Genomic DNA, 16,679 nt, shown 5'->3' with positions numbered 1-16,679 from the left:
TAATTTTTAATGGCCTAATAACCATAGTAAAAAAAAAAAAAACCCCACAGGTGACTTTGTTTTAATATATTTTATTTAACTCAGTATGACCAAAATATTCCAACATGTAATCAATATTAAAAAAACTAATGAGATTAGTTTAGATAAAATTTCTATGTTCAGTCCTTAAAATCTGGTGTGTCTTTTACACTTAGAGCACATGTCAGTTCAGATGGTCACATTTTGTCTGCTCAGTGGCCTCATGCGGCTAGAGAGTCCTGTATTGAACAGTAACAATTACAGAGCATTTGGAAAATACAGAAAGGACAACGGAAAGTATGTCTAAAATTCTCTAAAGGGACGAACACTGCTGGTACCTCTGCCAGGCTTTTACCCTGTGTATCTTCTTTGGTGGGTGGTGGTGGTGGTGGTGGTCCCTAGGTCGAGGTTTGCATGCCACGTGGCTCATGCTGATCCGCAGTTGGTTTGAGGGCTGTGGGTCCTAGAGATGGCAGGAGACTGCGGGACAGCCCGTGGGCCTGGTCTCAGTCCCCGTTAGGCTGTCACGTAGTTGCTTAGCCCTCTAGGACTCACTTAAACTGTAGGGGGCACTTTCCTTTCCTAGAAAGCAGAGGAGTTGAAGTACATGATCTTTGTTTATTTTAAGGTCAGTGTTCTGAACGTGTGAGTCACACCTTTAACCAAAGTCCACTGAAAGTGCTCTCTGCCTTGGCATTTAGGGACTGGAAAGAGAAGCCAGTGTTTTCTGGCTTATACTGTACGCTTTGCTTTCTTCGCCCCTGATATTTGAGGATGAAAAATTTCCAACACACAGGAAGGATGAAAAATTTCCAACACACAGTTGGATGCTGAACACTCGTGTACCTAGATTCTCCCAATAAATTTGTGTGATACTTGCTCAAGCCCTTGTTTGTCCCATCCGTTAATCCATCTTAATTTTTTTGTTTCAGAGTCAGTGGCAGAGATCCCTACACTTCCCCCTAAGTATACTCTTCGCTTTTGAACAGAGCTCTAGCCTCATGCTCACCTGACCGCATCTCTCTATCCTAACTTCCCTTGTTGTTGTTTTTTAATAGTGAAAAAGCTTCAGCTCATTGATGATCAGTTTGCTGATGCTTACCCTCGGTGTCCCAAGTTAGAATCTTTAGAACTAAAGTTAAGTGCATATAAGAGAGAAATAGAACAGCAACTTCGGGAAGAAATGTGTCAAAAGGTAAGTTGTATCTTGTTGCTCTTAGCAAGGGTGATACTGGTGCTTGTCTTTTAATGTGTTAGTCTTAGGTATAAGAGAGAAAATGTGGAATCTTTACTAATGAATGTGAAACTATTGCACATAAGATTCTGTCTAATTAATGTCATTTTTGGTGCTTTTTGAATGAACGCTACAGGTACAGTGAATGAGAGGAAACTAAATAGTTAAACTGAATGTATTTAAGTGCAGCATTCGTGTTAATCCATCTAACCATCAAGAGAGAAGTTACTTCTTTAGTATAGTTATTGGTATTTACAGTTATTTGTAATCAATTGGCAGTTTAAGTATTTTAAAGATACGGAAATAGCAAAAGTTAAAATGGAAGAGAAAAGAAAGTCTGAGAGGGAATTAGCTGAGTTCCGGAACGAACTGGAGCGAGCTTGTCAAGCAAAATCTGAAGTCCTCATTTCTCGGGAAAAGATGGCCCTTGAGAGAATTCAAAAGCACCAAGAGGTAACATTTTAAAATTATTTACTGGGTGTCTGTTTCCTGCAGCTCTTAGTAGAGGGGCTCAAGGTCCGAGACTGGGCAATGGGACAGTCGGTCAGACAGGACAGAGCCCTACGAGAGTGCTAGGGATTGGGCTCAAGGACACAAGTAGAAGGATGGGCCTATAAGCGATTTGCAGACTTCATTGCTCCGAAATTGCTGGAAGGAAAGCACTGTGAGTGTGAATGAACATCCATGTGGGGATTGTGAGAAACTCGCACTGAATAAGCTTCGTCCTCTCGGGCAGGTTTGAGGGTTGGGGGGCAGCTTCCAGAAGAGGATCAGCAGTTGCGGAACGGCTGTGTTGGGGGGAGAGGCAGAGCAACGCCCCAAAGCAGACAGGACGGCCGGCGCCGTGTTGAGGGCCTGGCTGAGACGGGCAGCCTGCGCCTGATACCGACCAGACCGGGCGCTTGTGGGCGATTGTCCTGTTCCAGTTCTTGGGAGGCCTTTAAGGTCAGCGAGGGTAGAAAGAGGCCCTTGTGGAGTGGAGCTTTATAGAGCTGAAGTGACTTGGCTTGACAAAGGCAGCCTGTTTAATTAAAGATTTTGGGGTTCAGTGGGGGTGGTGAAGGGAGCCAGTAGGGAAGCTGCTAACCCAGGGGAGAAGGGAGGGCCATGTGGCAGTGTCTGAGACCTCAAGGACAAGGTCTGGGGCTACCGACAGGAGGACGGATAAGTGTGGGTCAAGAGGTTAGGGTTTCAGGCCGACTGGCAACAACACGCTGTGTGCTGCCATTGGGTCAAAGCGCGGGGTCCCCAGAGCAGTGGAGTCCAGGCCTGCAGAAGTCAGCCAGGTGGCTGTTGGATCTTCTCTCGCGGAAAGTGATGGGACAGGAGGTGGAAAGGTTGTGGCGTGCAGGAGGCATGGGTCCATTCTTGTAGGAAGATCCAGTTCCTTTCGCGAGGGGCTGTCTTCGACCTGCCCGGCTTGGGACCACTGTTGCCTGCGTCCAGCCGCAGCTGCTGCCGTCCGGAGCTCTTGATCGGGGCTTCGTGGTCACACCCAGTCGGCTCATGCTGACCGCACCCCAGTATGATTTTGTTTACTTTATCTGGTGATTGGGCTCCTCCAAAAATAAATGTGGGCAGCACGTCTGTCTTTGAGATGATTGGATTATGTTTAGATAAATAAGGGCATCCTCAAGTCAGGTGACTGACTCGTTCAGCCCAGTCAGCTACCAGACCAGAACGTTCATTTAGTTAACTGATGCTCTGAGGGCTCTGGACAGGAGGGCCCTCCTCACGCACAGCATTGTGTCTTTCTTCCACCACCCGGAATGCCCTTCCCCTTTTGTCTCTGATGAAACGTTCTTGGCCTTCAAAATCCGGCTTGAATGTTAACCTGCTTGTGACGCCTTCCCTGGTCTACGGACCCATTCAGCTGCCGCTCCAGCCGGGGTCTTTCTGTAGTTCAGTTATAACATCCTCACGGCATCGTCTGATTATTTCTCTCTCCCTGACTAAACTGTGAATTTTGGAAAGGTGGGACCTGTGTCTCTGCATCTTTCTCTGGCCAGCTCCAAGAGTGCTGTTTGACACAGGCTAGGTATTCTGTGAAGCCTTTTGCTCAGTGAACGCACAAATGGAAGTGAGGCCCATTCCTTCAGCTTGCTACTGCTGAGTCAGAATGACTTAGGAACGGGAGCTTTCCGACAGCAACAGAACCAGGAGCGTTCTAGTCTTCGGGAGCTTTATTGCTGAATACACATTTTGTCATTCCTTTCCTTGCTGAAGCACTTACCAAATTTTAAGTGTCTGAGAGATACTACGTAGAATAAATAGACGAGGGATGTTAGGAATACAGACTAACGGAGTTTCACAGTCTTTGAAGGAGGGAACACATGTTTGGGCGAGGAATTAGGAAAAGCGCACCTCCATTTGGAGCCTCTTAAAAGGGAAATTGTGGCACTAAATGTCTGGAGTTTGTTCTCCGGGACTTAGGAAACAGGATGTTAGTTCAGATCTGTTTTATTTCCTTTAGCTTGCTTACTGAAAATTAACGCTTTCTTACGCAGATGGAAACCAGAGAAATTTATGCTCAGAGGCAGCTTCTACTAAAAGATATAGATTTGCTAAGAGGCAGAGAAGCGGAGCTGAAGCAGCGAATGGAAGCTTTTGAATTGTGAGTAACGGGGATTTGTTTCGCATATTCAGAATGAATGAGATTTTAAAGAACTAAATAGGTGTCTTAATAGTCCGATGCTAATTGCCAAGTGGAGTTTTTGGATGTAAAAGTGACAACACCTGATTTTAAAAGGCACAAGAGAAACAAAGACTAGGGTTTCCTTTATGAGATATTAGACATTAGGGTGAAAGCAGAATGAGGCACCGTCACCGGGCTACAGTAAGACCAGACACATAATTTGAAGAAGCTAATGATGCTTTGACAAATCCCATGTTTCTCACTTACAGGCCGTCGTTCAGCTCTCAGAGTTGCAAGCGCACATAGCACCTGAACTCCAGACACCCAGACCTTCCACCTTTACCTGCTCTGCTGCCAAAAAAAAAAAAAAGGAAATATGGTAGCTCTGACTCTTGAGTTGTCCAGGGTGAAACTGTTTCTCCTGGTGTTGTGTTACTTTTCTAAGTGCTCGTGGATGTATCACCCTTCACGTCTTACCTGGGATTAATACCAGGCTCACCAGTCTGTAGTTGGTGGAATGAGCTTTCTTTCCCATTTGGGATCTTGACATTCATAGATACTCCAGGAGTCCGATTTTATTGAAGTTTGTTTCCATCTTCATTAATGTTTTTTCATTCTCTTAGGCTCTGTTCATTTGATTTCTTCTCTCTGCCTTTCTTACTCTCCTTTTCACGGTACGGAAGTGGCACATGGATAATGAGAGAGAAAAGTAAAGGGACAAAATGTGTGCAGATTATTGGTTACATAATCATGATTATATTGTCATTTCCTTACCTCCACCTCTCCGACTCCTCCTGTCTAAGCATGTTAAAGTGGATTTAATGCGCCTTTGCCTTCCAGATTAGCCAGCAGAGGGTGCTCTAACACAAAGGATTTATCTTTTACTTGGAACAGGCTGTGTTCATAGGTCTCACTGTGCTTTGGTCTAAGTACCTGTGAATTCCTGGCTCCAGAGTTGGTTTTGTGGGTGATGGGGGGGGGGGGGGTTGTGTGTCTCACCATGAAAAGCACTCCATTCTCCGGATTTGGAGGTTCTGAAGCACCCATCTATCGTTTCCTCTTTCTTTTGGCACTCTTTCCGATATTCAGTTGATGGATTATTAAATGCCGAAAATGAATCTTCTATCTATAATTCTTATGGGCTCATCAATTAAGTCTCACAGTTAGAAATAATATTCTAGAAGAAATAAGCATTTAAGTACACTAGAGTTTGGGTTGTAGCTTTGTGACTAAAAACATCACTCTTTCATCCCTAAATTGATGATGGCCATCGATTCGCTGGAACGTCTTTTTGAGTGTGGTAAGAGACCACTTTGATCTTAGTACATTCACCCTCCCCATAGCCAGGAGCCACTGGATAATTCATTCCATCTGCTAGTTGATGAACTAAGTCAGTTCATTAAGTAGATGGAGGAACTAAAACAGGTGATTTTTTTCCCCTAAATTTGTTACTTCAGATATTGTGGTTTTCTTATTTGCTTTCTCTGTTTTTGCTAATTTCAGGGCTCAGAGGCTGGAAGAGGAAAAAAATAAAAGCATAGCTGATGCACTTAGGAAGAAGGAGCTGGATATAAAGGGCATTGAGGAGAGCTATGACCAGAAGCTCAAGAATGAACTTCTCAAGTAATTGCTTGGCACTGCTAAAGGAATCCTGTGTTCCCTTGAGTTGCTAGAAACACAGCAACACTGATGAAATAGATAAGATGGACGGTTTATGGCAACATTTGGTGTTTAAAAAAATACACGTTTTCATTGGTAGTCACGCCTTTCCCATGAATGTTTAAGATGGGTTTAAAAAGGTACAGAGAATGGCATCCTCTGCTCATTCTTACTCGTAGCTTCTCTGACACTGACTGAATGAAGGCTTATGGTTTGCTTCAGTTTTTAGGGCACATTAGGATTTGCTTGGTTTTCACAGCTGAGCAGTTGCAAAGTTGGAAGTACGATCACTTTCCGTTCTCGCCTCACGCTGGCACGAAGATGGGGATAGGTCACGATTTCTCTCGTGGCCTTCTTCCTGGTTACAGCGTTTGTCACTGAACGTGTGCCCGGTATTCCTTCAAGGTTCTGCCAAGTCCGAATCCAGAAAAAGGGTTAGCTCTGTGAAGTAAAACACAGCATAGAAGAGGAGAAGATAGACAGACGTAGTCTCTGGGGCTTTCCTGTAGCCTGCGTTGTGTGTTCCGGTGAATAGTGTCTCGTGCAAAGATGTTAAGCCCGTACGGTGGCTTTCCCTCCCGTGTGGCACGGCAGCTGGCGCACACTGAGTGCTCTCTTAGTACTGACTAAGTGCGTGTGGACTGAAGCGATGGCTCCGCTCAGCTCCTCTGGCCGTGTCTTAGTCATTGGCCTCTTTAGAATTTTTGATAGAGAGAATGAGAGAGGGAGGGAACAAGCAGGGAGGAGGGTTAGAGAGAGAGGGAGAAGCAGACTCATGGCTGAGCAGGGAGCCCAATGTCGGGCTCATCCCAGGACACGAGATCAGGACCTAAGTTGCAGGCAGACGCTTAACTGACTGAACCACGTAGGCGCCCCCCACTGGCCTCACCTTATTGCCTTGCCCATAACTTGTCATGGGTATTCCACTCTGTAGTACCCACAAAGGTTTCTGGAGGTTATTCTTTAAAAGAATTCTGTTAAAAAAGAAAAGTAGCACCTTTTCATTGTATCAGTTTTGAAATGATGAGTCTCATCTATGTATTATGTCTGCTCCTCTAACATACCAGCGAACACTGAAGTAAATCTAGTTGTTACACACATTTTTCTTCCCTTATTCCTCACAGTTTGCTAGCTTTGCCCAGCCATGGATAGAGTGAACTATTTGCTATCACTTGTCGGGCTTTGGGTGTCCTCAGATGACTTCCACAGGTTTTGAAGTTGGGAGAATATCACAGGATTGCTTCTCCTTCCTTTCTCTGGCCTCTGAACCAGAAAGTCAGCTGGTAACGGCTGGTGGAGGTGGCTGAAGCTGCGTGAGCTGTGCCTTGGGTATCGCTAATTCGGGTCTAATGCTGTTGGCAGTTGGCTCTCAATACTGTGCTCCACCTTGAAGGGCAAAAGTGCGTATCTTAGAGGGAGGAGAAAGGATAGGTAAATTGGATTGTAAGTGACTGACATGGTTATCATTTGGGATCTAGAGTGTCACGAACACTGTAAGTTGACCTTAATTTATTACCTCGTGTCAGTCGAGACCAACTGAGAAATAATTGCTCTCAGTAACCTCACAACAACTTCGGGACCCTTGATTTTTGTGTGATTGAGTTTTGGGACCTGATTAACAGGATTGCAGCCGGGTTTTCTGGACCTTCTATGTTCAGATCCCTGGCTTTTGTTTTGAGAGAGCCTGAGGTTTACTTGTTGTCACCTTGGGGTCCCCGGTGCCATAGATAAGCTCATGTGTTGACAGTCTGTCCAGGAAAGTGACCAGGAGCTCATTTTTGGTTCTTCTGATTGGCAGGTATCAGCTTGAACTAAAAGATGACTATATCACCAGAACTAACAGGCTGATTGAAGAGGAAAGGAAGAATAAAGGTGACTGGGGGCAAGCTGTATTTTTCAGCACTGATATAGGCTGTTAGCTTTCCTAGTTGGGCCTCTTCTGTATCCTAAAAAAGACAGAGCTAACACATCCTTGTTACTACAAAAGTTACCTGTTTTTTGTTATCTTAATTTCAGAAAATAAAAAAATACTCTCACTACATTTTTGTGAACCTTAGTGTTTAACCTTTTGTATATTCACAAAGGTCAGTCATTTATCAGCAGGATTTTATCCAACTTGATTTCAGTGTATTTTGATAAATGTGATTGTCAAGAAGGTGGCAGCAACTTATTGACATCCCTTAAATACCACTCTTAACCATGAAAGAGACTTCATTTCTTCCTACGGAAAATTTTGACTTCCGTGTCCCTGTGACCTAGTTTCTTATTTCTTTTACTTCTAGTGTATTTTTCTGTTTCGTGATATTTTCACATGATCGATAACCTCTTAAACTCTTGTAGACATTAGCCCGAAACTAGGAAAGCTGGATAATTTTTCAGTCTTTGAGGTATTTTGCATTTTAATATATGTGTAGTGGGAGGGCGTTTGCTGCATATTTGACAGCTGCAGCTAACATCCCATCCCCTGTTGTGTAACAGGGCTTATTTCGTGCTTGCCTGCTGATTTTTTTTTTTTTTTTTTTTTTTTGGCCCTGACGTCTGCTTATTTAGATAATGAAATAGTAGTCATTAGAGCTGATCTATGGGCCATAAATTATTAAATGATTTTATATTCACTAGGAAAACATGATGTTAATTGGTTGGCTCTTTCTTTCAGAAAAAGCTATACATTTGCAAGAGGAGCTCACAGCTATTAATTCAAAAAAGGAAGAACTTAATCGTTCAGTGAATCGTGTCAAAGAGCTTGAGGTAATTGTTAAGCCTGTTGTTTTGAAACAGACATTAAGACAATGTATGAAACTTCAATTTTAGTCATACGTAATTTATCTTCATTTATCCTCTTGATGTGTTCGGACTGTTTATTCCGTGACTTTGTTGAGCCCTTAGTTGCATCCGGAAAATGGGGTAATGATCAGAAGCGCTAGCTTTGCAGGACAGGGTTGTACACGGTAGCAGCTGGATGAACTGGCCCCTGGCCCAGCACTAGGGCAAAAGATGACTTGCACTGCGGGAGCTGAGGTCTCGTCGCGGAGAACCAGACTTCTGTCAAGGGGCCTTAATTCAGTGGTGACGCCCAGCTCTGGGCGGCCCGCCAGCTTACACGGAGGCAACCCTGTAAAGTCACCGTTCAAGTACCGTTTTTTCTGTTTCAATTGCAGCTTGAGTTAGAGTCTGTCCGAGCCCTGTCTTCGGCAGTAACCAAGCAGAACCATCTGCTGAATGAAAAGGTGAAAGAGATGAATGACTATGCGCTCCTGAAAGAAGGGAAACTGGAGCTTCAGGCACAAAATAAATTACTTAAACAACAACTGGAAGAGACTAGAAGTGAAAACGTGCGTCTCCTAAACCGTAGGTCTTTTTTTCTAATTGGCTTTGTAATTGCTATTAGCTTGGTATTCTGAAAGTGCTTTGTCCTGTCAGGAAAGCTTCAGTTAGGAAGATTTTATAAAATTAAGATTCTCGAATCGGAGTTATTTTTGCTTGCTGCTATGTAGTCATGGCACTAAGACACAAGAGGGTCCCCAGCTCCCCTTGCCCACTGAACCCTCCGGACTGCTGGTGTCCGGCCAGTGGGGACACCGATCAAGCACTTGGAAGGAGGGAACAGCGAGGTTGAGGTGATTGTGATCCCTTCTCCATCTCCTCCTTGCGGAATAGTCCTGGGCTGTCCCTGGGCCTCAGCAAAGTGAAATTCCTGACCCTTCAACAGTGCCCTGTGCCTGCTCGCTCTGTCCAGCTCTGGGAGTGCCTCCCTTCCCGACCCTCCAGGCCTGAGGGCTGGTAACTGCGTGGCTGCAGTCCAGCCCAGGGAACTGCGCCACTGTTAGTGGCCACCCTGTGTAAGTGTCTCTTTATTAAAGGGTCTTCTGATGGCCCGTACTGGGAACACCATCTGCTTGCTTTCTGGACCCTGAGTGCCTCTAACAGAGGCACAGGTCGGATTGGACCTAGGGGCCATCACTGACAGGCTTTGACAGAGCGTTCTTTCTGTGCCTCTATGCAGAGTAGAGGAGGGAGGTGGTCATTCACGTTCATTTGAGGATTTGAAGGAGTCCTTGTACTGGGAGTAGAACTCTGAAGAGTGGTAGAGTTTGCAGTTATGTGCACTAAATTCTTTTGTTCTGAAATTGGTGATTCAGGATTGCTCTTAGACCATTTAGTAAAACTAATGTTAATTGTGTGCATACAAAGAAGGAGCGAAACCATCTTAAAGCCTCTTTAGCTGCTTTGGTGAAGGGAAATGAGAAAACTTCAGGTTGGTGATGACCAAGCTTTTTTACCTACATAGGTATAGCTCAGCCATCTCCCGAGCTGGCGGTTTTTCAGAAAGAACTGAAGAAAGCAGAAGACGCTATCGCATTTGAGCATAAGGAGTTCGAAAGCCACAAGCAGGCTTTGCAGAAGCAGCTGCAGAGTGAAGTGAGTATTGCTCTGCGCTCACCCGGTGTCAGGGCGGTGCACTTTGTGGCTGTGTAAACTCGGTGTGCGTCACACCAGCATAAATCAGATCTACTTTAACATGAGAAATTCCCCCCATATGCGAATCATTCCACCAGTGTTCTTTCTCATCTGAGAAAATTCTTGAGTGATTGTGACATTATATTCATAATAGTGATACAATCAAGAGGAAAATAAACTCCCCTACACACGTGGTTTTCCATGTCGTGATGGTGCCCATTGTTCAAAGTATCCCTTGATCCTCACCCCAAAACTTAATACTGTCTGTCTCCGTCCTGGAGTAGCTGCTGTGTGAGACGAGTAAAGAAGGAGCTAGAAAACTTGTTAGTGTGTTCTGTGGTTTCATAGGTATAAACCTGCTCCGAATTGGCAAAAAAGAGAAAGAATAAGCCAGAGGAGAGAATTGGTCCTTTTGAAATAAGCTGTGATTTGTCTTATGTTCATTTCTTTTCCTTCCCTAAATCTTTTCAGATCGAACATTCTGCACAGCTGAAGGCCCAGATACTTGATTATGACGACTCCGTAAAGAGGTTAACTATACAGGTTGCCGATTTGAAATTGCAACTGAAGCAAACCCAGACAGGTCAAAGACATTTTTAACGTGTGTGTGTGTTTGTGTGTGTGTGTAAAGCTTCTGATGTTTGTGAAAATATAATGATGATTACTCAGTGAATTTTTAGTAATTCTCCTAGCAGGGGAAGAGTTATAGAAATATGTGTCAGCTGAGAAGTAAAACTTCTATTTCAGGACTAGCAACCAGGTCCTCCGCTCCAGTGACCTGCTTTCACAGGTGCCCCGTGACTCAGGAGAGGTGTGGTAGTGACACAGGGGTCCCCAGATTCATCCCGAACCTAGGCTTTCCTTTTTTGCGTGTGGCCCTGCCGCAAAGACCAGTTGACTGTTCCGTGGTGTGACGTGTCCCCGGGCAGACGTGTACTCACGTGCGAGAAGCAGGGCGGTCAGAAGAACGAGCACCACTGTGAGTGGAGTCCTTGTTTCGGATCCCCGTTGTGAAGTCCGTTCTCTGACCCTGGGCACACTCCCTTGAACTTCCTTGGGCCTCAGTGTCCTCACTGTGTAACGGGGCCAGGAGTGGCGCTGGGACGTGTGGATGAAGATGAAGCGAGATGGGTGGCAGTACGGGGCCTGCGACACACATGACACCGAGGGGGTGGTTGCTGCTGTCATTTTCTTACTCCCATTTTCACCGCTGTGCATGACGTCCGCCCCTTCCTACGTCGTAACAGGGACGCCGGAGCTTCCGCACCTTCTTTGGCTGCTTGCAGGCGCGGAGCAGGTTCCTCCGTGTTACCGGTGGGCGTGCTTTCTTGCTTCTTTGTTCCGAAACCCCCTCCGTCCCATTCGCGCTCTGTCCTGGTTAGGCCCTTGTTCTCTTCTCCCCACACAGGTTTTCCCTTTACTCATTTCTACTCTTGCCTGCTCTTCACTGTCTCTCCATAATTCTGTTTGCTGCACTGTCCACAGCTGTAATTCTGGTGACCTCGTATCAGGAAAAACACTTCAAGAAGGTGGAACCTTTTGAACCCCCGTGTTGCACATTGCGAGCCTCTGTCCCGGCGGCGTCCTCAAGGAGGCGTTGCGGGAGAGGTAGTGGTCCGGAGTGCCGGCTTTGCCCTGGGCAGTGCCAGCGGCTCTCCACCTTGCTCACTGGGTGAGCCAGCCTCAGTAGTCTCTGCCCTCCGTCCATAAAATGGGAGCAGTGAGCGTTCTTAGCCCACAGCGTTGTCGTGACTGCATGTCCTCCTTCCCTTATCGGAAACTCAGGCCGTGGGCTGTGGCCTGTGGATTTTGCCACGGCCCTGGGGGTTCTGCGCAGCGGCCTGCAGTGAAACACAGTAATTACTTCGCAATCGAATGGATGAATATTCATGCTAGGTGGAATAAGTGAAGATCGTAAATGTGTTTATGTTGGTTCAGGTCAAGCTTTTCAACCAGATCAGTTGGGCTTTGCCACCAAATAAATTAGGAATATATTTTCAGTTTCCAGAACTTCTTAGATTTCACAATTGTGTGTATTGGATTGTGAAGTAATATCATGCGTAATGAAAGGTACATACAATCTTTTGATAAGTGTTAATAATTACCATCGTGACTGCAGCTTCAGAAACTAATGTGGAAGCTTGTCCTTAATACTGCTTTTTGTTTTTGAAAAATCATGATCTCGATCTATTTTAACTCTCTTCTCTGCCTTTTCCCGTCATTTCTCACATGGTCTTCTTGGAACCCTCAGCGCTCGAGAACGAGGTGTACCGCAGGCCCAAGCAGTCTCTGATCGAGCAGTCCGTCAGCAGACTACTGAGTGGCAAGACGGCGGTGCCTTGTGATGCAGATGTAGGCGGGGATTTCTTAAAAAATACTCTCGACCAGGAAAGGCCAATGGTGGTTATACCAAGGATCATAAGTTATCCAAATGCAAGCACAGAGAGCAGTTCCCGTGATTCTGACCTTGAGTTTGTAGCCAGTACCAAGGCCAGGATGAAAGAGCTAGAGCAAGAGACCGAACGTTTGGAGAAAGCTTTCCGAAATTACCATCGAAGAGTTAGTCAACTCCCTGCTAAGAGCCCTTTAGCAGCCAAGAGCCCACCACCCCTGCACTTGCTAGGAACACTCCAGAGCATCGATTCGAGTTCATCCCAAAGACGCACTTGTGCTGAGGACAGAGTTGTCTCCGAGCAGCCTCCGGTGGGCACCCCTGAAGAGGACAAGAGCAGCACCTCGGAGGCATGGGCGGGCAGCAAGGCCTCGCGGCCACGCAGGGGCACCACCTCCAGACGCCTCTCCTCCACTCCCGTTCCCAAAGCAAAAAGGAGCCTCGATGGTGAAATGTATCTGGAAGGTGAGTGGCTGCCGGGAGGGTTGCAGCAAGCTCTGGGTTTGCTCTGGTCCTTGGAGGGCCTCTTACCCGAGTCTGAGTGCAGCCTGCCCGAGATGGCAGGAGGGAGCAGGAGCCGAGCCCGGGGTCGCCTGAGCCCCAGCACTGCTGTCCTCTCTCTTGACCTGCCTTTCCTTGTTAACAGGGGCATCTCCCTTAAGGTGTGTGGGGTTGCTGTGGGCAGTGGTGGGGTAGTGTCCTTTTCTAGCAATTTCCTGGGCACGCAGACATGTGCAGAGCGACAGTGGCTTTCCCTTTACCGCTGGTTAGTTGGGTACATTTTATTTTTCCTACTGTAGTTTCATTTAGGCGCTTGAATCGTTAGTTTGGTGAGATCACTTATGTCATACACAGCTATTTACAAGGATAGTAGAACTCATTGTCAGAGTAATAGAACTGTTTGGAGACCATGTTGCTGTCTTCTCCTTGCAATTCTTAAAGTCAAGCCTTCTGCCCCTTAGGTCTGGACCGATCCCACGCGGCTGACCCCAGTCCTTGTCCCGACAGAACACCCCGGCCTTCATCTGCTGAGTCCAGGCACAGCGCTGCCCTCCACCCGCCGCCCAGCCCTCCGGAGCAGGCCAGGTAATACCACCTTCCGCTGGACCTCAGCTGAGTCTGCTGAGCTGCTCGGGGTCTCACCCTGGACTCGCTGGGCTTTTCAGTGGCAGTATAGAATCAGTAGTCAGGTTGTAAGATGACATGTGATCTTTTGAGAATGATCTAAATTACCTGGGCCGGGGGTGGGGAGGAACATTCTTTTTAGTAAAGAAGTAATTTCTATATGTTTACTAAACTTGGCATGTAGGATCTACACTCTGCTATCAGTAAATAGCTTCGTACTTCAGAATAGACCCAGTTGGGCGCCTGGGTGGCTCATTTGGTTGAGCAGCGGCCTTCAGCTCAGGTACGATCCCGGACTTCCAGGATTGAGTCCCGCATCAGGCTCCCAACTCCTTGGGGAGTCTGCTTCTCCCTCTGACCTCCTCTCTCTCATGCTCTCTTCCTGTCTCTCTCTCAGATAAATAAAATCTTTAAAAAAAAAAAAAAAATAGACCCAGTTAACGGAGATAAAACAAATGGACCAAATCTGCGAAAACAAATTCAGTTTAAACTTAAAACAATTTCACACATCACTAAGAAGTCATATAAAAATATTTTGGCATTTAAATATAAACAAACAAGGTTCCAGTCTCTTTTTGTACTTGAGCATAGTTGACAACGTTACATTCATTTCAGGTAGAAAACGTAGTGAGGGGACTCGTCCCGTTACGCTCTGTTCCCCACAGTTGGAGCTCGGCCTGTCACTGTACAACACTGTTGCACGGACCTTGACCATATTCCCTGTGCTGTGCCTTCTGTTCCCATGGCGTGTTCGTTTCATACGTGGAAACCTGTACCTCCCCCTCCCTTCACCCATTTTGCTCATCCCCCTGCCCCCTTCCCTCTGGCAACCATCACTTTGTTTGTTTTGTATTTATAGGTCTGGTTCTGCTTTTTCTTTGTTTATTCATTTTTTAAAAGATTTTATTTATTCATTGTAGGGAGAGTGCACGTGAGTGGTGGGGGGGGCAGAAGGAGAGAGACTCTCAGGCAAACTCTGCGCTGAGCGTGGAGCCCGATGTAGGGCTCCGTCTCACAACTGTGGGATCATGGCCTGCGCCGAAATCAAGAGTTGGGTGCTTAACCGACTGAGCCAGCCAGCGGCCTCTGTTTGTTCGTTTGTTTTTCAGACTCTACATGTAAGTGAAATTACGTGGTATTTGTCTCTCAGTCTGATTTGTGTCGCTTAGCATAATACTCTCAGATCTATGCGTGTTGCTGCAAGTGGCAAAAATCTCGTCCTTTTTTATGGCTGAGTAATACCCCATTATGTATAGCTGTGTATGCACCACATTTTCTTTACCATTCATCAGTTGTGGACACTGGGGTTGCTTCCATATCTTGGCTGTTTTAAATAATGCTGCTGTAAGCATAAGGGTGCATGTATCTTTTGAGATTAGTGTGTTCCTTTTCTTTGCATAAATACCCAGTAGTGAAATTACTGGATCATATGGTATTTCTGTTTTTAATTTTTTTTAAAGATTTTATTTATTTATTTGACAGAGATCACAAGTAGGCAGAGTGGCAGTCAGAGAGAGAGGGAGAAGCAGGTTCCCCTATGAGCAGGGAGCCTGATGCGGGGCTCGATTCCAGGACCCTGAGATCATGACCTGAGCCGAAGGCAGAGGCTTTAACCCAGTGAGCCACCCAGGCTCCCCTCCTTAGTTAAGTTTATTTCTAGGTGTTATTTTTTAAGTTTAAGTTTTAAGTTTATTTTTAAGTTTTAAGTTTATTTCTAGGTGTTATTTTTTGGTGCAATTGTAAATAAAATTGATTTCTTAATTTCTCTTTCTGCTACTTTGTTATTATTGTGCGGAAATGCAGCCCATTTCTGGGTATGAATTTTCTAGCCACGACTTCCCTGAACCCATGCATTTTAATAGTTTTTCAGTGGAGTCTTTAGGATTTTTTATGTTTAGAATCATGTCGTCTGCAGATGGTGACAGTTTGGTTCTTTCTTTCCAATATGGATGCCTCGTATTTCTTGTCCGATGGCTGTGGCTAGGACTTTCAGTACTGTGTTGAATAAAAGTGGCAAGAGTGGACATCTTGTCTCGTTCCTGATCGTATAAGGTTCCAGTTTGTAGATCATTGAAATAAATGGGGTCCTGCGGTGTGATTGGTGAAGTAGGAGGCATTGGGTCCTGCGGTGTGATTGGTGAAGTAGGAGGCATTGGGTGTGTTGAGGAGCTCAGCAGTGGGTTGCCCAGTCTGGGATTTGAGTCATACGGAGGACCCCTGTTTGTGCCTGGTCCCCATGGCTGGAGATGCTGGCTCCTTAGTTCCGGGCTCCGGTCTGGGCTTCTGCGTATTGACTCCGTTACACTGTGCAGAGCTGAAAACTGCCACATGTGCCTGTTACTATCCTAACGACGGTAATGTGTTTTATATCATTCTTTGTTGTAACAAAGCCAGGAAGAAAGCTGAGTTAGGGCCCTTTGATGCACACGGGCTTGTAGTATAACCTCTTCAGCTGACATGTGCTGAGGGTGTGCAGAATCCGGGTTTCTCAAAAATGCTTTCTGGTTCTTGAGAAAGTTAACTCATCATAGGAGCACTGTGGTAATGGTGGTAGTGCCTGTCTCGCTGCGTGTGGTGGCTTGAGGGGTCACCAAGCCAGTGGCTTAGAGGGACACCTGCTGCGCGAAGGTGTCCCCGGCAGCCTAACTCTTATTCTCCGAGAGCCCAGGAACAACTGCTTTCCGAAAGCATTTTGAGGGTTTTCATCGCCCTGTGCTCTTGGATTTTACATTCCTACAACTTGATGCTCTTGATTTTTATTCTTCCATTCTAGTCTTTGTCAAAGACAAATGGAGCTTCAGGACAAAAGTGAATTTTCAAATCCAGCCAACCTACCTCTTAAGGACAATGAGGAATTTGAATCATCTTTCAATTGTAAGTTCAAATATGAGTACTGGTTTTTATAAGATCAAAATGGAGAAAGCTTAGTTTTGGTGAAACATACTCATTCTCATGAAGAGCAGAGCAGTTACAGATTGTGACATTTTTATTTTGTGATAAAACCACAAATACAGATATATTGCCTCATCTTTACATCACGAAGATTTTCAGGGGTATGTTCTGAGTTCCATTTATCAAGCATTTCAGGGTAGCTCACCATGTCAGAGTTGGAGCTGAGCCTGTAAGTGAATCCTTAACTCAGTTTACCAAGTTTGGGA

At 45.7% G+C, this 16,679-nt stretch overlaps 1 protein-coding gene across 3 annotated transcripts in view; it reads left to right on the top strand.

Moving 5' to 3' along the window:
• LOC111157093 (OFD1, centriole and centriolar satellite protein) overlaps positions 1 to 16,679 on the top strand; it is a 48,482-nt gene that overhangs the window by 24,320 nt on the left and 7,483 nt on the right. For 2 of the 3 annotated variants that reach the window (XM_022518325.1, XM_022518326.1), the window contains 12 exons: positions 1,077 to 1,213; positions 1,532 to 1,705; positions 3,760 to 3,866; positions 5,391 to 5,510; positions 7,345 to 7,418; positions 8,203 to 8,294; positions 8,705 to 8,894; positions 9,835 to 9,965; positions 10,476 to 10,587; positions 12,256 to 12,861; positions 13,359 to 13,482; positions 16,295 to 16,395. In XM_022518325.1, the coding sequence (XP_022374033.1) occupies positions 1,077 to 1,213; positions 1,532 to 1,705; positions 3,760 to 3,866; positions 5,391 to 5,510; positions 7,345 to 7,418; positions 8,203 to 8,294; positions 8,705 to 8,894; positions 9,835 to 9,965; positions 10,476 to 10,587; positions 12,256 to 12,861; positions 13,359 to 13,482; positions 16,295 to 16,395 (1,968 nt within the window). The remainder of the gene's footprint in view (positions 1 to 1,076; positions 1,214 to 1,531; positions 1,706 to 3,759; positions 3,867 to 5,390; positions 5,511 to 7,344; positions 7,419 to 8,202; positions 8,295 to 8,704; positions 8,895 to 9,834; positions 9,966 to 10,475; positions 10,588 to 12,255; positions 12,862 to 13,358; positions 13,483 to 16,294; positions 16,396 to 16,679) is intronic. The other variant, XM_022518327.1, reaches the window with a different exon arrangement.

This window comes from Enhydra lutris, unplaced genomic scaffold (genome assembly GCF_002288905.1).
Source record: "Enhydra lutris kenyoni isolate GAN:26980312 unplaced genomic scaffold, ASM228890v2 scaffoldscaffold52, whole genome shotgun sequence".
Lineage (NCBI taxonomy): Eukaryota > Metazoa > Chordata > Mammalia > Carnivora > Mustelidae > Enhydra > Enhydra lutris.
This window is presented reverse-complemented; position numbering and strand designations above follow the sequence as displayed.